Here is a 24,613-nt window from a genome sequence, read left to right as displayed (position 1 = left end):
TTATCTTGTCTTAAAAAAAAAAAAAAAAGACAATTTTGGAATATACGGATCAGAGAAATCAGAAGCTATGAGCTAAATACTAGGACTCTCTAGCTCCCTAGGGTATGTCTTGGTTGCTTCCGTGCTTAGCCCTTCAGTTAAAACCTTGCAAACTGAGATGACACTTGCTGTTTTCAAATTGCTAAACAAGTTTTCTCCTCATGGATACTAGTTATTAAATACTATAGACAACTACTAAATATCATTACCTAAAGTACTAAACAGACTTGTCCTCCAAAAGACTTTAAAAAGTGTTACACTGGCCGAAAAACAATCTTGTCATTTGGTCTATTTTCTGTCAAAACAAAACAGTCCCAAAAGGTGAAAACAGCACATGCTCCATCTAGTGGTCAAACTGAATAGGTGCTTCCTAAACTAGGATGAAATGAGAAAGACAATTATCACTATCTAGTGGTGAAGATGTACAAAAACAGGAATTTGATACTGCCACCCAGTGGCCATAATGAGAAACTACTATATTTTTGGTTTAGAAGAGATATCATTTCTTTAAAACCCCTCTCGAGGGGGAAGAACGGGGGAATCCATGACTGATGTGTGGAACTGAATTGTACTGCAAAATAAAAATAAAAATTAAAAAACCCTTTCAAGCTCAAATCCTGCACAACAGATTTCCTAAAATATCATGAATTAGATGGTTTTAGAAGGCATTAAAAAACAAATACAAATCTTTATTTGTCTAGGAGGTATCTGTTTAAGCATTTGTTTAAAGAGGTATGATTTTTAATACATTTCAGTCAAATGTATTCAATTGATATATGTATCAATATTATGTATATAACTTTGGAAATGTATTATTATTTTGTGTGTAGGGGTGTTTTGTCTGTATGCATGTGTATGCATGTGCCACATGTGTGTATGACGCCCACAGAGGTTAGAAGAGGGCATTGGATTCCCTAGGACTGGAGTTACAGACAGTTGTGAGTTGTCATGTGAGTGTCTGAAATCAAACCCAAGTCCTGTGGAAATACAGCCAGTATTCTTAACCCATGAGCCTCTTCTCTAGCTCCAAATTATATAATTTTAATTACTTGATGAGTAATAGTTATATATAATATATTTACTTGAATGAATTTAGAATATCACTAACAGTTTGGGTTTCTAGATATGTTCATTTTTCTGTATCTACTTTTTGTATACATACATATCTATAAACCTAAATGATTTTATAAATATTAATATTGTGTAAAATCAATGTAGACAAATGTATGAATTCATTTAAAAGAAAATACTGAGTGATTATACTAGAAATTATGCATGGATACAATGCCGTAGACATCTCAATAAGAAAAATATCTACCCGGTTTAGTGAGGCCACCTTACCCTATGTATGGTTTCCCTAATTCTTCAGTTATCTTATGAAGTTAGCCTCCTGTTACTTTTTTACAGGGCACTTTAGTGATTCCTCAGCTTGTTGAACTAGAGGTACCAAATATCTAGATGTCACAACAATGCCTGCCAATTCCTTAGTAAATACCAGCTACTTGAGTGAATTAAATTAGAATTCAACGTTCCACGCTCATTTGGTTTGTGGAAAGGTGAACATTGACTCTGTCAAGTCCACACACATCTCAGGAGAACAGCAAAAGACATGTCTCCCCATGTCGGGCACAATTAACAAATAAAACAAATTTAAGGTCATAGTAATAATCACTGTCCCAGTAGGAAATGCTGCCTTTTCTCTATTGTTTGTTGGAAAATGGCAGGAACTTTTTGATTAGCAGAAACTCTTTAGGACCCGTGACAACCAGGTGAGGTACGCAGGAAGGATGTGGGAAGGCAGAAGCCCAGGTTTCTTACCTCTAAACTAGCGTGCAAGGGACAGACCAACAAAATGGGAGGGTTGGAAATACGGAATCCATTGGCCCCAGGGATTAACTGCAGTTCTGAAAAATTAGTATAACATCATTATTTACAACATACTTTAAAGAAGGGCTTACAACTATAAAGAAGTCAATATTGAAAGAGTAAGACTTAAAACCATATTCCCCCCTCCATGGTATTCCTGAACTATGTAAAAGAAACTCAATGGAGGGAAAAATCTGATGTATTTTCACTCCACGGCAATTCCTATGACTTGGGCTCAGCCCCGTCAGCTAGCACCCTCACAGGAAGATAAAAATCATCCAAACCCTACCCTCTCTCTTCCTGGTTCCAAGACAGTGTTTCCTTTTTACTCTATGCTTTAAAAATATTATGAATGTCATGTCATGAGAGAGAACATCAAGATGTGAAGGCATGTGATCCTGAGTCACCTGAAGGCAGAGAGATGAATGAAATGACTCACGAAGGTGGTTCTAGCTCTAGGAGTTTTATTAGGTCACATGGATTTCTTAGGAAAAGGAGAGGAGATTTAAAAAAAAAATCTGTCTATGTGTGATGAGCTAGAAAATAAAGTTGTACCCCCTAACTCAATTAAGTACATTGAACTGATGCAAGTTAAACCTAATAACATTGGTGTGGCCAGAAATTCATTTAAAACTAAGAAAAAAATGTTAAATTTCTTTGGAAATTTATCAAGCCTTGGGCTAGCTGAAATAAAACCAGCAGGCAAAGTCCAATCCATTACATGGTTTTAAATCATTTTAAGTAAAGGCTTATTGGACAACCGTCTCGGTGACTTCTATGAGCCTCTATGGCTGCATTAGCACTACATTACCAAGCTGAGCAGAACAGCTTCCGTCTCACAGCAAGAGAGCCAGTTCTGTTCTTGACCTAATCAAATCTCCTCTCGACGGGTAAGAAACCTCACCTCAGTTGAAGTGACTGAATGAAGCTAACAGGTTAGCAGTGTGGCTTCTGATTTAACTAGGCTTGTCTTTCAGGACTCTGTGACCTGGGTACTGCCAATTTAAAGACATATAAAGAGTTCCAAAGATCTGGACACACACAAAAACCCCTGAATTTATGCTTAATTGGAAAATGGATGCCTCCAGTGTTGTAGAAGACTAGAGCACAGTCCTGGGAAAAAGGAAGAGGGCAGATGTGACCCTTGTGCGTGGCAGCTTACTACCCATTGACATAGCTGCTTATAGGGATTCTTACTCTTTGGTATGTGGCAAATGTCACAGCAAGGGAATATTTGGAACAAGAATAAATGTGAACATTTGTTAAATGCCATTGGCTTTGTAATTTTGAGTTTAACTTACTCTTAAAGCAAACACTGAAGTCCACATTATTCATATTAAATATGTGGAACAGAACAAACAATGACTGGCATTATCACAAAACTATTAAGCAGCAAATTGGGATTGACATTCATGTTTCTCTAGCTCTGGCCTCAATCACCAAATGGCCCCATCTTCCCTGCCTGTGTTTTGGCCATTCCTACTCGGGAATCTGACCAAGCCACATGAGCCACAGGCTAGATTTCACTTCCTTTAATCTCTCTTCAAAGGGATAAAATACAAAATCATGCTAAATCTATAAACACTTAGCCTTACATACTGAAATGTCATTTCTTATTTTGGAAACCACAGTGACATTTTCAAAGTGCATTCTCCATGGGGCATGTCTATTACATGGAATACAAAGTCAGTTGAAAATTAGAATAAAGTCAAAACAAAATTGCATATGATAAAGTTGAATATACTTACTGTTATCCATCTTAAATCTTGTACTGAGTTCATGGCCAAACCATCCCACTAACCTAAAATATAAGATAACAATAGGCATTTGGTCTACAACACTACTGCAGTTGATTTAGGGATTTTGTGGCCAGTATATTAAAATAAATTGTGGTGCAAGTTAGCAAATACTTAAATATATAAATGTTATACAATAGAATAAAACACTATCAAAAATGAGGAGAATTTAATTTTCTCACATTATTTATTTTATTTTAGTAGAGTAAAATACAGTTATATAATATTTTCTTATATAATGATTTTTTTTAATCTCTTAAATTATTTAGAAGAAAATTCATGGTGGTTTTGTTTTAAAATGACAAACCAAAGCTTAAATGCTAAAGTTACCTACTAGTCCATGATATTTTACAGTAGAATCCCAGAAAGTTGGCCTAGCAAAACTTGATAGAGTGCTGAGGGTGTTTGAATAATTTCCTAAAGAAATGTCTTCCTTCAGTTTGAACTTAGTTTACACTGAATGTATTTGAATGAGCCAGATAGAAAATATAGATTATATAGGAAAAAATCATGTATGCCTCTGTTAGCTGGAAAACAGGATGAAACAATTTAGAGTAAACAAACAAACAAACAAACAAACTTTGAGAAAAGCACAATGCTCCCAATCATGAGTTTTCTGTGAACAATGTTTTCCATGATATCCTGTCAACTTGATTAGATGCAATGATCAGGAGATGAGCAAGCACAGCCTTTGGTATACCACGGGGGTTCATCAGACATAGAAACTGATCATGAAGGCTCTACTCTAATCAGTGGTCTAGTCTACTTAAATCATTTTAAGTAAAGGCTTATTGGTGGCCTCAAACTTTGAATACTTGGCAGAACTGTGGAAGGTGGAGCCTCATTGGAGGAAGAGGGCACTGTGGGCACTGTGTGTAGCTTTGGCCCTTTCCAGTTACTCTTCTCCTTGCCTCCTGGGTTCCAGGAGGTGAGACACCTTTCTCTACTATGACCTTCCTCTATGAGACTCTGCCTCACCGTGGGCCCAAGGGCAATGGAGTCCCCTGACCATGAACTAGAACCTGCCACTGAGATGCAGACTAATTCAGTTGAATTCTTCCTCCCAGGTGTTTGTCACATAAGCTGACTGGCACAGCATTGTCATTGCAATGCTGTTGGAATGAAGACTATGACACTCACTTTTGGAACTTGGAGAAATGTTTATCAATTTATACATAATAAATGCATGAAAATAAAACAGACTTTGAAATGTAGAAATACTTAAAAGAGTTTACTGTCTAATTTTGTAAATAATATCCAACAAGCTTTAAAAAATATAGAATACACATTAAATGAGTAAGCAAAGTACTGGCAAAAGAAACATCTTCAGACAAAAGGAACTGGATAGAATACATAAAAGCCAGCCTTACATTGTGTGCTACATGATTATTGTGATTTAAAACACCCCAGAGTAAAGAAAATACATTTGTATATTTTCATTATTTTTATTTTTATTTATGTTTTATTTTTGTCTATGCATGTGTGCATACTTGTCTGTATGTACACCATGCATGTGGGTATCCATGGTGGTCAGAAGACGACACTGAATCTCCTGGAACTGGAGTTACAGACAGTGGTGAGCAGTTCCATGTAGTTGTGGGGACCTGAACCCAGGTCTACTGGAAGAACAGCAAGTGCTCTTAATCCTTGAGCCACCTCTAACCTTATTTTCAGTATTTTAAAATTATTTTTTAAGTATAAATGAAAGAAGAAAATATAAAGTAAAACATACTAGACTCGTAAACACTTAAAATCCTGTATTAGAAAGGTAGACCAAATTAAAGAGAAAATGACAGATAGGGAAATGCTCTTGCTATTTTTGAGTGATTTCATAAAGAGTATTGTTTTTTATTTTTTATTTTTCAGAGAGAGAGAATAACAAAATATTCCAAGAGCTATGTTTTCCTAAACAAAGCACAAATTTGACCAAAGAGGATATGCAAATGTGCCCCCATTCATCAAAATAAATAACAAATCTCAATCTCACAAATAAAGAGAAAATTTCAAATAACGGAAGAATTAAACCATGTTTAAGGCACTCAATTGACAACATGCTATAAAACTTGGGATGCCTATTTTTGCCAAGCATTCAAAGAGAGACAATCTTTCCTCTTTGTTTAGTGATATGGATTACAAGCATTCATGCCTTTCTGAAAGAGGACTTGACAAAATGCATGGAAGATAGCAGTAGCAACATGAAGAATCTACATGAAACTCAAGAAAAGTAGCAACACCATGCACAGATGGAAATCACAAGCTGCAGGAGCTGCGGAACTGGCTACCAAAAAGGTAATGGAAAATAGACAGCAATTGAATCAATAAATGCGAAAAAGCATAGTGAATGATATTCAGTGTGATGTGAAAATACCAAGGGAAAATGTAGGGAATGTAGCAGTGTCTAGAAGCAACAAATAGTGCCCTTGAGGAAAGTGACCAGCTTCACAGCCCAGAGGAGATCCTGGGACTTCTGTAGCTATTTGCAAGTTGTGCAAAGAGCTCCTAGCTTGTAGCTTTCATCAGTCACCACAGGCATTGGGGTGGCCATCTTGGTGACAGTACTGTTTTGAGTTACCCCTGCTTCTGTAAGAAACCCTTTACCCATACTCCTGTTAGTAACTCCAATGAAAACTCACTGTTTTGCAAAGTTGCCTTTGGTTCAAATGTTACTCTGATCTATTGTGTGTTCCCTTTCTGGAGTGAATAGATGTGCATGCCCATGCAAGTGTGTGTGTGTGTGTGTGTGTGTGTGTGTGTGTGTGTGTGTGTGTGTGTGTGTTTGTGTGTGATGACTTCTTAGGAAAAGTTTCACACACACATATCTTAGAAATGTGACAGATGAAAATGAGCTTGTAGAATTGAATTTGAAAAGAAAACAGGACATGTGAAAGAAGTAATGAATGGTTCAGAAGGAATGTGAGGAGAGCAGGGGAAAAGAGAAAAGAACAGAAGTGAGCAGCAGGACAAAGATGCAAAGGAAGAAAGATCTAATGCATCTTACTTATAGAAAAAGTGGTCATTATTGGCCCCAAAGAAGGAAATTGACAGGGTTCTCTGTGTACCTCTGGCTGTCCTGGAGCTTGCTCTGTAGACCAGGCTGGTCTTGAACTCACAGAAATCCACATGCCTCTGTCTCCTGAGTGCTGGGATTAAAGGCATGCATGATCACCACCTGGCTTATTTCAACAGAACTTTATTGAATAAAGACTGATTTGAATTTTTATATTGAAACAATGCAATGGCATCTGAGTGATCCAGACCACAGTGACCAACCTGCATATTAGAACTCTAGTTTATAAGGAGTTCAGAAAGGAAAGGAAGTCAGAGCAAAGGGTGATGGTGTCTAGGCAGAAGGAAGAAGAAACACGCCAAACCCACCATTATTCAATGGAAGGGAACAACAGAATTTTTTTTAAAGAAAATTTTAAATAAAATCCTAAGAATCAGAAGATTTTGCTTAAAAACAGTAAATAGAAAAGCAAGGTGTATTGAAATGCTCTTTTAGAAGCTCTTAACACAGAAGACACAACGTTAAACAACATTGAATAAAGCCCAGACACAGCTATCATAGTAATAAATGCCAGTGGGTTCAGGGAGCATCTTGAAGTCAGCAGTGGTCAGGAGATTCTATTTCTATAGGAAAACGGAAGACAATGCAATAAAACAAAACCAAAAATGTTATGTGCAGGGTTAGTCACAAATAAGGAAAATGTAGTTTATCATGAAGCAGAGATTACCTAAATTTTTTTAAAGATTTATTTATTATGTATACTGAAGAGGGTGCCAGATCTTATTACAGATGGTTGTGAGCCACCATGTGGGTGCTGGGAACTGAACTCAGGACCTCTGGAAGAGAAGTCGGTGCTCTTAACCTCTCAGCCATCTCTCCAGCCCCTACCTAAAATATTTTAAAACATCAATAAAATGAGGACTTTTCTAAAAGAAGGTTATTTATTTAACTTAATCCAAGAAGGGAAAAAGTATAAACCAAAAGATTTTACAGAACTAGAAAACATTATAAAAACGTAAAGTCATTAAAGAAAACCTATCTCACTACTGTTTTGGAGTAGATAAATCTCAAAATTATTTATTCCCATCCATCAAAAACTATTCAATTAGACAGAAAGCATTTGAAAAATTACTATTTTGTAAGAGCAATGTAATATCAATATAAACCTGTTAGAATGACAAATATAAAATATGCTGGGACACTTTGCTCAGCCTGGGTGAAGGGAGGAGGGGACTGGACCTGCCTTGACTGAATCTACCAGGCTGAGCTGAATCCCCAGGGGAGTCCTTGCCCTGGAGGAGATGGGAATGGGGAGTGGATTGGGTGGAGGGTGGGGGAGGGTGGCGGGAGGAGGGAGGACAGGGGAATCTGTGGCTGATACGTAAAATTAAATTAATTATAAAATTAAAAAAATAATAAAATATCACATTTCAGCACACACACACAAAAAGTATGGCAACTATAAAATCAAACTAATCTTAAATGTAATAATAATACACAGTCACAAAGAATTTGAACTTTGCAGAGAAATACCAAAACTTCCAGCATAAATTAAAAGAGTTTATAGATGAAAAAAATTAGGGGAAGGAGGTAAATTATCACTACTTTCAAGTTATGTAATTTTGTACTTGGTAAGAACAAGTTGATCATTTACTATAATAGTTTTTTATGTAATTATTACAAAAATAAAATTTTAAATACATACTTGCATTAACACACAGATATATTGCCAAGAAACATGTAAGACCTACATTTCTAAACCACTTGAAAAGGATATAATTAGTAATCAATATCAAAAGAAAACCAATTACCGTTGAGTTGATGTACAAATTTAAAATGAGTCACATAAAAATGCAAGCAAGCTTGCTTTTATTTATGAAAAGTGAAGCTGACTCAAATGTCACATGGAAAACAAACACACTAAGAAATCTTTTTGTGAAAAACATGATGACAGGGAATATTTGTGGAAGATTTTACTATCTGTGAAAGTTCCCATCCAAAACAGCATATACTATGTCAACAAGTGAATAAATACATAATTCATTGTGTAATAAAACTAAAAAGAATCTTGAGATTGTTTCTGCAGAACAACCAACTAGGAAAGATTGTTTAAGTAACAATCCAAACAATCATTTTCAATTTATATCACAAAGAATTAACCAACCTAAAACTTTACTCATTTTATGTACATAGGCATTCTGTCTGCACATATGTCTGCAACACATACATCTAGTGCCTTCAGAGACTAGAAGACGGCACACAATTTCCTGCAGCTGGAGTTTCAGATGGTTATTAGCCACCTTGTGGGTGCTGGGAACCAAACCTAGGTCCTGTGGAAGAGTAGCAAGTGCTCTTAACCACTTAGCCCCTCTTAATATGTATGTAGATGCAGTATTCAACCATAAGGGAAGAAGGAAATCCTGCAGTTTATGACATGATAGGAATGGGGGACATTATGTTAAGTGAAACAAAACATGCACAGAAAGACAAACATGATGCCACTAACGTATAAAATGTTAATGACCTGTTTTCAAATACATTTAGAGGGGAGTGGTGATTAGCAGAGTTTGCAAAGAGTGAAGGAAGAGGTGAAGGAAAGTTGATCAATTGGTAATACATTAAAATCAGGCAGGACAAAGAAATTTTGGCGCCACACTGCACCATAGGTTGATTACACACTGCAATTGAGCATAGTATTTCTCAACAAGCTAGAAAAGGGGTATAAGTGGTTTTGCCACAAAAAACTGTAAGTGTGTGAGACAAACACAGCTAACCTGAGCATTTTAAAATGTGCACATGCATCAAATCACTTTGTAGTTTTAATATTTACAATTGATGTGCTTTTATGTATCAGTTAAAGTTAATTTAAGCTTTCTAGAAAGTCACAGTGCAAAATAACTCAGTGAGAATGGACAAAGGGTGATAGGCATTCCATAGCCGGAGCCCTGGCCTTGGGAAGTAGAGACAGTAGATCGAAAGTCAGAGGCAGCCTCAGCAACATAGAGAGTTTCAGGCCACCCATGCTAGAGGTGAAGATCCTGTCTTAGAGAAGAGTGAGGAGAGAGAGAGAGAGAGAGAGAGAGAGAGAGAGAGAGAGAGAGAGAGAGAGAGAGAAAGAAAGAGAGAGAGAGAAAAGAAAAGTCTAAGAAAGAAAAGAGGAGAGCAGAGAGAAATAAACCAGAAAGGCCAAAGTGTATAAAAACGTCAGTGTTGTTTCAAAAGTTGTCTTAAGCGTCAGAATACCAGCTTTCCATTTAGTGATGTCATTATTAATTATAGTTATAAAAAGCATAATTCATCCATCAGATTAAAAAATGAAGTTTGTTTATGCCCTCTATTGGTATAAATGTGACAAAAATGATAATCCCCACATGTTATTGTAGGAGTATTATGAGATGTGCACCAGAGGAAAGCAGAGGAATAATGACTACAAAAGTTATGAATACTTATACTATTGACTTGGCAAATACACATCTAAGAATTATTTTTATGGAAAAATTATAGTGCAAAGCAAGTTACATGTAAGTATAGACACAACATCTTCTCAGTAACTGTTCAAGACTTAAAGAAATACTTCTTTAATTGGGAATTTGGTTTTGTAAATTATAGAAACATAATAGAAACTAGTATGCAGTTATTAAGTTAAAAGTGAGGCAAAGAACCAGATGTGCTAATAAGGAATGACTACAAGTTATACAAAATCAAGGAAGATGAGGAGTACCCACAGTATATATTGATCATATTTAATAATTGCTTGTTCATTTGCTTTTGTTTTCTCTCCAGCTAGAATATAAATTTGTGAGCTCAGGGACTTGACTATGTTGTAGGTCAGAGTATGTGTGTGGTGTGGTGTGTCCTAAATGATCAATACAGGAAGCACAAGTAGGAAAACTGAGTCACCTTGGGGTGGGAAAGGAGCTCTCCTGGGGAAGGTAAGCAACAATATGGGTCTATTTTAGCAGAAAAGGAAGGAAAGACTAGGAGAGAGAGGCAGAGAAGCATGAGAGAGGCACATCATTTCAGTAAAGTGACTTTCCCAAGTAGAGCACTCGTTGAGTAAAATTCACAGCCTTGTCCACCATTTGAAATGCAATTGGCATGTGGTGAAGAGGCATTCGTAGAAATTTACTCAATACTTTTAAAATTTGTTTTTATTTTAACTTTTAAAATTCTTCATTTAAACTAGAGTCCAAAGGCAGGTATACTTGTCAAAAGATTTATTATTACATTCATTTATTTACTTATTTTTTTGTGTGGAAGGGTATGGACTTGTGTGCCACAGTGTCTTGTAGAGTTCAGAAGAAAACTTGAAGGATTCAATTTTCTTTTCTCTTCTACCATATGAGTCCAAGGGATTGAACTCTACTCATTAGGCAGGGTAGTAAGCATCTTTATCCACTGAGTCATCTCACTAGCCTTCAAAATACTTATTCTTTTTCATGTATTTAAGATAAAAATCAGATTTTTTTTAAGTATAATGTGGGAATTGTAGACATTTCATGTAACTAGCTGAATGACATCAAGGAGGTAAAGCGGGAGAAGAAATATAATGCAATTATTTATATAAGATGATCAAGTCAATTATAATGAGTTTATGGTTATTTAGTTTGAAAATAGTTAAGAGCTGACTGAAAGACAGACATAACAAAGTTAATTTAAAGGATGTAGCATAATCAGAGACATTTGTGGTAATGATTTATAAAATCCATGCCCACACAAAATGAAAAACAAAAACAAAAAAGAAAGAAAAAGTGTATGTCTCATTCTAATTGAAAGAATCATTACCTCTAAACATTTATAAGGGAGGCAAGAATTTCTATTTAATCTACATGATGCCCATGTTCACCTCAGCCCCACAGCAAACATTTTATAAAATATTTCAATAGAAGGTTGTTTTGATAAAATTTATTCTAGAATTGTTATTAGATTAATAGCTTAAATGATAGTGTTTGAGAAATGTTAAGGAAAATGTACAAGAGATAAAATTTATTGCAGAATGAAGGAACTTGGTAAAGTTTTTGGCAAAAGCATGAACTTGGAATTGCTTTCATTTTTTTATAGCTTGAAAATGTAGAAAACATTGATTTATTAGGTAGAATTATTTCTTTTGTAGCACATATCATGATAGTATATGAGCCTTATGCGCTCAAAGATATCACATTTACCTCTTGGCATTTTCTTGAAAAGTTTGACTCTGAGACACAGTGGTGGAAAAATACAGTAACATGTTTCTTCATTTCATCTTTAGTGGGATCAAAATAAAAATTGGGAGCAATATTTCAATCTTTCCTTACTTAGCAAGCTTTCTTTCATTTTTGTGTATTCACTAAAGAACTGAGTACTTGTCATCTCTGTGTATGTGATAATATTAAAAATTCAAGAGTATGAGTTACGATGGTTTCTGTTTGTGTTTAACAAGGACATCAAAGACGTACTGTTCAGCATAGTATCACAAGAGGAAATGATAACTTGTCTTGAGTATACACAATGACATGTTCATAACAGAAATATGAACAAAAGACTATACCAAAGGGGAAATGTTCTCTTCTTTATAGTTAAACTCGGTGCTGGTTCTCAACAACAATCAAAAGAAAATTATTGTGCTACACACCAGAACCTTTGGGATACATTGAACCCTGGCCTAAGATGAAAAGCTATAGCTAAGCTGAAAGTGCTCACGTAAAAGTATCAGCGAGATGGCAAGTAAATAACCTAGTGATACATCTCAAAACTATAGGAAAACAAGACAAAATCAAACCCAAATGCAGCTGATGGCAAGAAATAATAATAAAGACCAGGACAGAAACTAATGGAATCAAGACTAAAAGAACAATAAACAGAATTATCAATTGAATAGCTGTTTCTTTGGAGAAACTTATAAGATTAGCAAATTCCTAGCCAAACTAACACAAATAGAGAACTCTAAGTTAATAAAATAACTGATGAGAGGGGAGACATTACATCTAATGAATTAGAAAATCTAGAAGAAATGAAAAAAATTCAAAATGTATATTGTCAGACATGATCCAAGAATGGAGGGAGCTGTGTGAGGAGATTTCTGACTGATTGTGAGAAAATGCTAAGAAACCAAGACAAGAGTCTCATAACCTCAATTTCTTCAAAAACACAAAATTGTTTTTGGATTATTGCTTTAGTTATCCTCCCAGATACAGTGGATAGGAGTGAGTTTACTTCAGATTATTCATTACAACTGGCTATTGTTATTTATTTATATGCCTTTATGGAAAAACATGTTTTTGCTGCATGTGGCCTACCCACCACCTGTGGGTTGCCCTTGTGATTGTATACTTTAGTCATGTGATGCTTCTTCACCCTCAGAGTATAAATTATCCAATGCTTTGAATAAAGTTGGCTATTGCATGAGACCAGTCCACCTCATTTATCTGCTTCATTTTCCCAAGTCCCACTGCCTCTAGAGCAGTAAACAGTATATGACCACTAAAATTAAAGTCAGAAGGATATAGAATCCAGAAGAATATAAATGTATGGGTATGTTTAAGTTGCTTAAACATTCCCATAACTAACAATGAAATTGAAGCAGTGGTTAAACATCAGTTCACAAATAAAAGCACAGGAGGGGATGTATTTACTGATGAATTCTACCTACCAATATGATATATCTAACTAATACTAATACTTGTCAAAGTGTTCCACAAAATAGAGAGACCAGTGCCAAATCCATTCTACAAAGTCAGTATTACTTTGATACCAAAATTTGATGTAGACATAACCAAAAAAGGAAATTACAAAAGATTAAAATAGGTGTAAACATTCTTCACAAAAAGACTTGCACACTTTATTCAAGATCACATTAATAATATCACATGTTAGTTCAACATAATCAAATCAGGAAATGTAATACACTTTATTAATAGACTGATAGATAGAAATCAAATAATCGTGTCAATAGATTCAGAAAAGACATTTGAGGAAATGTAGTATTATTCATTTTTATTTTATTTTGTCACAAGTGCTTGTCTGCACTCATGAACACAAGTGCATCATGTGCATGTCTGGTCATCTTCTGGAGGTTCAAAGAAGGCATTGGATTCCCTGGAACTGTAGTTACAGGTAGTTGTGAGCTGCCATTTGGGTTCTGGGACTCAAACCCAAGTCCTCTGCAAGTGCAGTAAGCACTCTTAAGCATGGAGACATCTTTCCATTCTCTCAATATTTCTTTAGGATAAAACTTACCCAAGACTAGACTAGGAATAAAACCTCAACATAATAAAGACCGTAGACAACAAACCTACAAATAATGTTATACTAAATTGGGAAAATCCAAGAGCATCTGTGAGGCATAGAGGATGTCCATTCTCTCCACACTTATTCATCAAACTTCTCAGAGTCTTAGGCAGAGCAAAAAAAGAAAAAATATATGAAAGACACAATGGTTGGAAAGGAAATTGTTAAACTATCTCTACCTGCTGATAGTGATTCTACACTTAAAAGACCCATGAACTCATAGGGAAACTTTCAGATCTCATAAACATGTTCAAAAGGTACAGGATATAAAATGAGAATACAAAATCTATAGCTTCTAGATATGTTAATCAAGAGTTTGCTGATAAGAAAGGTAGGAAAAGTATCTCATTTCCAACAGCTTTGAAAACATCTGGGAATAGAGCTAACCAAAGATAAGAAAGACCTATATAAGAAAAGCCTGAAGACACTGAAAAAAATAAAACTGAAGAATACAGTAGATGATGGCACAGTTAGTATTATAAAATGGATATACTAGCAAAATAATCTACAAATTCAATGGCATATTCATTAAAATTTGAAATTTTTTAATAATGAAATTTTCACAGAATTAGAAAAACATCCTAATATTCATATGAAAATGTAAAGACCATGGATAGCCAAAGCAATCCTAAGCAGAAAGAACATAGTCAGATGCACCACATTACCTAACTTCAGATTATACAATAGTGACAAGAACAGCATAGTACTGGCACAAAAATAAACATGTAGACCAATGAAATAAAACAGATGGCCCAGAGATAAACCAACACATCTATGGACACCTAACGTTTGACAAGGATATAAAAAACATACTGGAAAAAAATGACAACTTATTCAATAAAAGGCATCAGCAAAACTGGATATCCACTTGCAGAAGAATGAAATTACACATATGAATCTCAGGCTGCACAAAACTCAATTCAAAGTGGGCCAAAGGCTTCAATTTAAAACCCCAAACATCTCATCACTAGAGGAAAGGTAGAGAAAACTTGCCAGGATTCAGGTACAGACAAGAACTTTCTGAATGAATCCCAATAACACAGCAAGTATCTCCTATAATTTACAATAGGATCACATCAGATTAGAAAGAGTTTGCACATTAAAAGAAACTATGAACCAGCTGGACAGCCTACAGGATGAGAGAAAATCTTTACCAGCTATACTTCAGAGAAGGGCTTACAATCTAGAATAATTTTTTTAACCTGCAAAAAAAGGAATGAACACCCACAGAAATATGCCAATAAATAAGTAGGCCAGTGATCTTAACAGGCAGATCTTGAAAGAAAAAAAATCAAATGACCAACTAATATACTTAGCTATATAGGAAATGTAAATTAAAACTACTTTGAAATTCCATCTTACTCAACTCAAAGTGGTTATCACCAAGAAAACTAATGACAACATATGCTAATGAGGATGTGGGGAAAGAGGAGCCCTTATTTACTGTTGGAGAGAGTATAAACTTGTGCAGCCATTCTGGAAGTCATTCTGGAATGTTCTCAAACAACTATAAATAGAACTATTGTATAATATAGCAATACTACTCCTGAACATTTTCCCAAAAGACTCTATACCCTATCATGGCGATAGTTGTAGACATATTTACTCTTCTACTTACAATAGGAAAAAATCAAATTACATTTAAAAATTACTAGAAAATGAAAATATGATACATACACACATTGGAATATTATTAACTATAAAGAAAAATTAAATGATAAAATATTGATGACAATGCATAGAACTGACAATATTATAATAAGTGAGGTGACCCAGGTTCTGAAAGACAAATGCTGAATGTTCTCTCTCACATGCACACCATACCTTCTATTTTTTTTGTATGTGGTATTTATATGAGAGTGAATGGGGGGTAATGCTATTAGAGGGAGCTCTTGAGAGGAGAAAAGGGGGCTTGAAAGGGGAAAGGTTGTGTGCTGATGAGTTTTCAGTCAACTCAACCCAAGCTAGGGTCACTTGGGAAGATGGAACCTCAATTGAGAAAACACTCCCTACAGATTGTCCTGTGGGCAAGCTAGTAAGCAACACTCCTCCATAATTTCTGTCTCCAGGTTGCTGTCTATGACTTCCTTTCATGATGGATTATGATTGGGACATGCAAACTGAAATAAGCCTTTTCCTCCCCAAGTTGCTTTTGGTCATGGTGTTTCATTACAGCAATAGAAACCCTGAATAAGAAAGAAATTGGTTCCAGTTCATAGAGTAATTCTTTGATAGACCTGACCATGTGTTTTGAGGAAGTGTCTCAGGGTACCTATTGCTGTGATGAAACACCACAACCAAGAAGCAAGTTGAGGAGGAAAGGGTTTATTTGGCTTATACTTCTATATCACTGTTCATCATTGAAAGAAGTCAGAGCAGGAATTCAAGCTGGTGAAGAACCTGGAGGCAGGAGCTAATGAAGTTGCAATGGAGGGTGTTGTGGGATAATGCTTTTGTACAATGGTTTAATAAGACACTAATTGGCCAGTAGCCAGGCAGGAAGTATAGGTGGGATAAGCAGATAAGGAGAATTCTGGGAAGAGGAAGGCTGAGTGAGGAAACTCCAGCCTGCCATTCTGGGAGCAGCATGTAATGACACACAGGTAAAGCCACGTGGCGATTTATAGATTAACAGAAATGGGCTGAGTTTAAGTGTAGGAGCTAGTCATTGGTAGGCCTGAGTTAATGGCTGAGCAGTTTTTTAATTAATATAAACCTCTGTCTTCTTACTTGGGTCTGAGTGGTTACCGGACCAGGCAGGACACAGGAATTTTATAATTTTATAAGTGGCTGTGGGACCTTGGTGCCAGGCAAGCACAGGAAAACTTCAGCTACAGGAGGCTTGCTCCTTATAGTTTGTACAGCCTTTCTTATAGAACCCAGGACCACTGCCCAGGCATGGCACTACACACAATGGGTTGGATCCTCCCCATTAATCACTAATTAAGAAAATGCCTTACAGGCCTGCCTGCAACCTGGACTTAGGAAAACATTTTTTATATTGAAGTTCCCTCCTTTCAGATGACTTAAGCTTGTGTCAAGTTGAAATAAAACTATTCAGCACAGGAAGCTTGTGGAAGGACTTTGGAACCTTTGGGGGAGAAAAACAATTTAGTGCGAACACTTGGTGAGTTATGAAAACTGCTGAGAGCTAAGGAGAAGAAAGACCTTGTGAAGTTTCAGAGGGACACAAAGATTCTCCTATGGCTATTTGTGAGATATTTTGAGTTAACAATTTGTGGTTCTGGTCTCTGGGGCTGAAGAATCAGCCATGATTAACAAGATACCAGTACCACTACAGTGAAATCTTCACTTTACTGGCCAATTGATGCTGGTTGACTTGATCGAGAAATTAATGGTGATTAAGAACACATCAGTAGGCTGGAGAGATGACTCAGAGGTTAAGAGCACTGGCTGTTCTTCCAGAGGTCCTGAGTTTAATTCCCAGCACCCACATGGTGGCTCACAACCATCTATAATGAGATCTGGTGCCCTCTTCTGGCATGCATCATTGCCTGATTTCTCTGGTTGTTAGTAATTTTACTTCAAAATGGAGAGACCTAGCTGTGTGTGACAGGACATGCCTATAATTCCAACACTGAGAGATCGAAGTAGGAGGATCAGGAGTTCAAGACCAACCTCAGCTACAAAGCATAACAAGTTTGAGGCCAGACATGATACTCTGTCTCGGAACAATAAAGAACATCTCTTGACACTTGAATTAGTAAACTTGAGTGAGTAATTTCACTCATACAGTCTACCTTGAAGCTTTTACAGATGGACTCAGGACTGTTTAAAGGGTTTTAAAGATATAGAACACAAACAAAAATATAATTATTTAGAAGATATCCAGACTCCAAATGTATCACACAGAATCTAGCAGAGTCCACCAATTAGAATTAGGAAAATAAACAAAACAAAACCAAAACCAAAACCAAAACAACAACAACAACAAAAAAAAATGGAGCACTAAAGAGATGCAGTCTAGTGACATCTTGGCATACACTCTACCAATCAACAGATGTAAAGCCAGTGAAGTAAAATTATAATCATGTTAGTAATCAACTAACAACACAACAGACTCACAAATAATTCCTTAAAATTGAACTGAACAATCATAAATAAAATGCAGTATCATGGTATTTGAAGTCTTCATTGAAAAAAATCTTTCATGAAAAATTAAAAATTAAACAGAGGATGGCTTTCTTAAAAAATAAAGGAATTGGGGGAAAGAAAGTGTTGGAAGAAAGCCAAAAATTTCTTTGACCATCATAAAAAAAAGAGCAGCAAATAAATGCAAACCATGGAAAGCATGGCTGCAACTTGTTAAGGGTGTTTCTGAGATACACTCTTGGTCCGTGTGAGAAAACCACAGGGTGCTTAAATGTGGACATAAGGAATGACAAAGTGAGGTCAAAACTCTCCTGCATTTGTTTTAGCTGTGTGTATCCACACAGAAGACAGCAGAGGCCATCAGAGTTGCTTCTGTCATGTGTTTGCTAGATGCTCAGCTTGATACCAGATTCTGGAATCCAAACTGCGGTCCTCAAGATGGTACAAAAGCACTCTTTTTTTGTTTTGTTTTGTTTTTTGAGACAAGGTTTCTCTGTGTAGTTTTGGTGCCTGTCCTGGAACTTACTCTGTAGACCAGGCTGGCCTTGAACTCACAGAGATCTGCCTGGCTCTGCCTCCCGAGTGCTGGGATTAAAGGCGTGCGCCACCATCGCCCAGCACAAAAGCACTCTTAACCACTATGCCATTAACGCAGGCCCATCTTTGATCTTCTAAAGAAGACATTAATGCTAGAATCCTCAGATCATAAATTTAACAAATTAACATAAATATCTAACTTACTAAATTAAAAAGACTTTATACCCTTTACTTTCCTTCACCCCAAACCTCATTGAAACCAAGCAAAGTAATCATTTGACTTTGTAGTTTATTATAAAAACTCAGTTGCTCTTGGAGCAAATTCCAAAATATAATACAGTCAGATCCAAATTTCTTTAGGAACAAATGTCATGAAAAATTGCAGTCATAATGTCTTTTGACTTCATATCTTATGATCATGAATTCAGAATTTAAACTTCTTGTTCTCACAACTTATCCTTCCTTTCCCCCCCTCACAACTTAAAACTAAACATAATTGTCTTACTCCTTTCATGGCTTTTAAAAATGTATTGATTTGAACAAAGTGTTATAGTATTGAAAAAACAAAATAAAAACAACAAAACCACAATATGATGCATCATAATTGCTTATTACTAAAAATAAATACAATTTGTAAAAAACAGTTGGGGATATGTTAGAATGTCTGTCAGTCCAGAATTTTCTATGACAGAAATGCAGATACATTAATACACATACATATGTATAAACACACACACACACACACACACACACACACACACACACACACACACATATATATGAAACAAGTTTCATGGAGTCAAAAGTTTCACAAAGATTGTTTTATTTGGAGAAAAATAAGAAACATATTCACTGAAAATAAATTTTACATGTTCTTATTTTTGTAGAAGATGGTTGGCAGCTTGACCTTATACTTTTACAAAGAGATCACTGTATTCATGACAGGCTATTCACAACAGCCAAGATATGGACAACTGGAATGCCCATTTCTAGATGAACAGACCAAGAAGTTTGGCCTACATACATAATAGCATGGCCTTAGCCACATAAAAAGACAATGCTGTCATTGGTGGTAACACTGGGGGATGCTACACAAAATGATAAGGCACAGAAAGTTGACAATTACATGTCTTCACTCATACGTCCTGAAGAAGTTGATGTCACAGAGGTGAGTTGTTGAGGTCACTAGAGGCAGAGAAAGGCAGAAAGACCACCCAGTTCAGGCAGACGAGAAGAGAGGTTTCAGTGTTCTGCAGCACAGTAGGTGACGATAATTGACAAAATCTCTTGGCTCTTCCAAAACAGACAAGAGAGTCGCTTTGAATGACCATTGTTGTCACCAATGGCAGCAAAGCCTTTACTCTGGTCCACTGGCTAGACTAAGTCTGCTTCTGCACTGGCATGATCTTCAAACCCTTTTCCTTAAAGGATGCAACCAAGAGCAAGCATGAGAATAGGTGGATCTCTTCCAGATTGATTTTTGTGTCTTTGACCAGGCATCCCAGGTTAAGGATGGAAATCCACTCCTTGTCTTCTGTTTTGCCACCACAAGCCCCTCAGTTTCCACCCAAGCCCCAACCCAGGAATACAGTCCTGAAGACCACTGCAGAAGCCTGAACCAGGCCATTACAGTCTCCCAAACCTTGGTCTCCAAGTCTTTCAGGCCCTTCTGCTCACGAGAGCTATCTATTATTTGTTCATTTTCATGAGGAAGACATATGTTTTTCCATTCTTGAATTATTCATGAAGTCTTCCAACTATCTCAGAGCATAGATCCAGAAGCCTGGCACCTTTCACGACCTCCTCTGTTAGCCTCCTCTTTGAATTCTGACCATTTGCAGGCTGGTCACTGGGATAACTCCCCAGAAGGACTTCTAAAGTCCATCCCTCTCCCTCCTTCATTTTCTTAAATTTAATTTATTTATTTTGCATCATAACCTCAGCCTCCCTTCTATTCTCTCTCCCCCACTCCCTCTCCTAACCTCCCTTCCACCCCACCACTCCACCCCTCCTCTGTATTGGCTTAGAAAGGGCCAGGCCTCCCATGGGCATCAGCAAAGAATGGTATATTAAGCTGCTATAAGAGCAAGAACCTACCCTTGTATTCAGACTGGGCAAGGAAATCCAGGATGAGGAGTAGGTTCCCAAGAGTCAGCCAAATCACCAGAGACAGACTCTGCTCCCATTGCCAGGAGCCCCACAAATAGACCAAGGTACACAACTGTTGCATACATGCAGAGGGCCTAGGTTGGTCCCATACAGGCTCCCAGGTTGTTGTTTCAGACTCTGTGAGTTCCCATGAGCTAGTCTAGCCATTTCTGTGGGTTTTCCTGCACTGTCCTTGACCCCCTTGCTCCTACAATCTTTTTCTCCCTCTTCTCAGGGGGCCTCCCTGAGCTTGGCCCAATGTTTGGCCATGGTTCTCTGTATCTGCTTCCATCAGTTACCAGATGAAGGCTCTCTGATGACAAGCAAGGTAATCACCAATCCTGTCACAAGGGATGGCCAGTTTAGGCTATGCATCCACTGCTGCCAGGAGTCTTAGCTGGGGCCATCTTTGTAGACTCCTGGAAGTTTTGCTTACATCAGGCTTCTATCCTACTCCTTAAAGCCCTCCCCCCCTTTTCTGTCATCTCTCTCAGCATTCTACCCTCTGCCCCCCCAACCCTATCCCTCAAGTTCCTGCCCACCCATCCCAGTCCAACCAGGAGATCTCCTCTATTTCACTTTCCCTGGGAGATCCATGCATCCCCGTTTTGGGCCCTCCTTGTTACCTAGCCTCTCTGGGTCTGTGGATTGTATTATGATTATCTTTTATTTTACAGTTAATATCTACTTATGAGTGAGTACATACCATGCTTGTCTTTCTGGGTCTGGGTTACCTCACTCAGGATTATTATTTTTTTTAGTTCCATCAATTTGCCTTCAAATTTTTTGATGTCCTTGTCCTTGTTTTTAACAGCTGAGTGGTACTCCAGTGTGTACCACATTTTCTTCATCCGTTCCTCAGTTGAGGGGCCTCTAGGTTGTTTCCAAGTTCTGGCTATTACAAGCAAAGCTGCTGTGAACATAGATGAGCATGAGTCCTTGTGGTATGATTGAGCATCCTTTGGGTATATGCCCAAGAGTGGTATCACTGGGTCTTGAGATAGATTGATTCCCAATTTTCTGAGAAACTGCTTTATTAATTTCCAAAGTATCTGTATAAGTTTGCACTCACACCAGCAAGGGAGGAGTGTTCCTCTTACTCCACATCCTCTTGTCATTAGTGTTTTTTTTTTTTATCTTAAGCATTCTAACAGGTGTAAGATGGAATCTCAGAGTTGTTTGATTTGCGTTTCCATGATAGCTAAGTATGATGAACATTTCTTTAAGTGTTTCTCTGTCATTTGAGATTCTTCTTTTGTGAATTCTCTGTAAACAGAGAATGTAAACATCATTACCTCATTTTTAAATTTGTTTGTTTGGTTTTTTGATGTCTAGTTTCTTGAGTTCTTTATATATTTTGGAGGTCAGCCCTCTTGGATGTGGGGTTGGTGAAAATCTTTTCCCATCTGTAGGCAGCCATTTTGTTCTTTGACCGTGTCCTTTGCCTTACAGAAGCTTTTCAGTTTCAAGAGGTCCCGTTTACTAATTGTCGATCTTAGCGTCTGTGTTACTGGCATTCTATTCAGAAAGTTGTCTCCTGTGCCAAGGCTATTCCCCACTTTCTCTTCTATCACTTTCAGTGTAACTAGATTTATGTTGAAGTCTTTGATCCACTTGGACTTGAGTTTTGTGCAGGGTGATAGAAATGGATCTATTTGCATTCTTCTACATGCCAAGATCTGGTTATGCCAGCACCATTTGTTGAAGATGCTTTCTTTTCTCCATTTTATAGTTTTGGATTCTTTGTCAAAAATCAAGTGTCCATAGGTGTCAGCAGCAGTAAGTTTGCTGCCTTAATTTTAAATGCCCTTTTTTGTCCTGTCCCAGTTAAGTTGTTTGTGTGAAAAATGTGCAGTTGGGTTCCGGAGGGTGCTGGGGATCAGTTCCCCCGTGGTTTTTCCTGTTTGGAAAACAGTGTCCGGCTTGCCTCCGGATACAGAGTAACCATTCCTTGACTCCTGCTGTTAGAGGGGTATATGAGCCCATGTTGGTATGACTAAAGAGAGCTGCTTCCCTGACAACTGAGACTGGGTGTCTAGAGTGCTGTTTAACCTCGGCGTCCCTCGCCAGATTTCGTGCTCCAGCTGTGCAGGCCGCGGCACATAGGTGTGTGAATGTATGTCTGGGTCTTTGATTTGATTCCATTTACACAATGAAGTATTACTCAGATATTAAAAACAAGGACACCAGGAAATTTAAAGACAAATGGACAGAACTAGAAAAAAAAATACCAAGTGAAGTAACACATACCCAGAAAGACAAACATGGTATGTCCTCATTCATAAGTAGATATTAACTGTAAAGTAAAGGATAACCATGCTACAATCCACAGATCCAGAGAGGCTAAGTAACAAGGAGGGCCCAAGGTAGGAGGCATGGATCTCCCAGGGTAGGGGAAATAGAGGAGATCTCCTAGTTGAATTGGGGGTGGGTAGACATGGGAACTTGAAGGATCAGGTTGGAGGTGGGCAGAAGAATAGAATGCTGAGAGAGATGACTGGAAAAGGAGGCTTTAAGGAGTAGAGTAGACGCCTGATGCAAGGGAAACTTCCAGCAGATGTGTTGTCTACTTGAAACCTAACAAAAGAACATCTGTTTCCTTTGTGTTTTTTCTTATACCCACTGGTTATCAACACAATGTCCTGCTGTGACATTGTGGCCAAAGAACATGACCTCATGACTTACACGCCTACTAGACTGGGTCCAAATGTTACCTAACTAACTTCACACACAGAACACAGAATTCTAGTACATTCGAACTGAGGTTGTTTGCATTTGTTCATCCAAATTGGATTGTACATCTAAAAGACTGTCAGCTGAGTATACGAAAAACACTATGGCTGATGATAGATGAATAAATCTGTGAGAAATAAAAAAAGATGATCAAGTGATCTGTAATTGTTCATGAATAGAAGTATGTTCATTGGACCATAGAAGAATTTTACCTTACAATTTTAAATAAACACATGATAAAAAGGCTGAGAAAGAAATCAGGGAAACAACACCCTATATAATAGCCACAAACTGTATAAAATATCCCAAGGAAACTCTAACCAAGGAAGTGAAAGACCTGTATGACAAGGACCTCAAGTCTTTGAAGAAAGAAATTGGAGAAGATCTCAGAAGATGGAAATATTCCCCATGCTCATGGATGCATAGGATTAACATAGTAAAAATTTGTATCTTACCAAAAGCAACCTACAGATTCAGTGCAATCCCCATCAAAATTCCAACACAATTATTTACACACCTTGAAAGAACAATACTAAACTTCATATGGAAAAACAAAAAACTCAGGATAGCTAAAACAATCCTATATAATAAAAGAATTGCCAAAGGTATCATTCTTCCATTCTATCCCTACCTAAGAATCAATTTTGATGATCATTTAAAATTTTTAACATATAATGATTTTTAACCTATCTAATTGTGTTGATTTATTCTCATCCCATCCAATCTATTCAGATCATGCTAGCATCCTTGCTTTCCCACAAGTACTCAAGTTCTGCTCTTACATTATAACCTTGGATAAAGTATTTCCTCTATTTGCAACTCTTTTCAGAAGAATTTCATAAATATTTTCATTCCTTTAACTCTTTAGCACTCGGGATGTGTTTTCATGAAGGCCTTTTCAAAATTTGACATGTCGACGTTCCCACAAAATGTGCATCTATAAACCTCTTCTTTGATACTCTTTAAATCCCCTGTAAGACTTGTTTATTTATAGCGTGCATGCAATTGCTCTATATTATGGGCATGGTCTGTACACCAGTAGAAGTACAAGCTTGATGGAGATAAGCAAGATTGCTTATTTGTTGGTACATTCCATGTACCTTTTGCT

At 37.0% G+C, this 24,613-nt stretch overlaps 1 protein-coding gene and 1 long non-coding RNA gene across 2 annotated transcripts in view; one reads left to right on the top strand and one right to left on the bottom strand.

Moving 5' to 3' along the window:
* LOC131909120 (uncharacterized) overlaps nt 1-24,613 on the top strand; it is a 250,806-nt gene that overhangs the window by 80,151 nt on the left and 146,042 nt on the right. The window contains exon 4 of the long non-coding RNA XR_009378774.1: nt 5,823-5,990. This is a non-coding gene — a long non-coding RNA (uncharacterized LOC131909120). The remainder of the gene's footprint in view (nt 1-5,822; nt 5,991-24,613) is intronic.
* Kynu (kynureninase) overlaps nt 1-24,613 on the bottom strand; it is a 134,712-nt gene that overhangs the window by 6,863 nt on the left and 103,236 nt on the right. Inside the window, exons 11-12 of the mRNA XM_059260433.1 lie at nt 3,654-3,706; nt 1,858-1,943 (exon numbers count right to left, since the gene is read on the bottom strand). Coding sequence (XP_059116416.1) covers nt 1,858-1,943; nt 3,654-3,706 — 139 coding nt within the window. The remainder of the gene's footprint in view (nt 1-1,857; nt 1,944-3,653; nt 3,707-24,613) is intronic.

Source organism: Peromyscus eremicus, chromosome 4 (genome assembly GCF_949786415.1).
Source record: "Peromyscus eremicus chromosome 4, PerEre_H2_v1, whole genome shotgun sequence".
NCBI lineage: Eukaryota > Metazoa > Chordata > Mammalia > Rodentia > Cricetidae > Peromyscus > Peromyscus eremicus.
The sequence above is the reverse complement of the archived record's forward strand: the minus strand, read 5'-3'. Positions and strand labels throughout refer to the sequence as shown.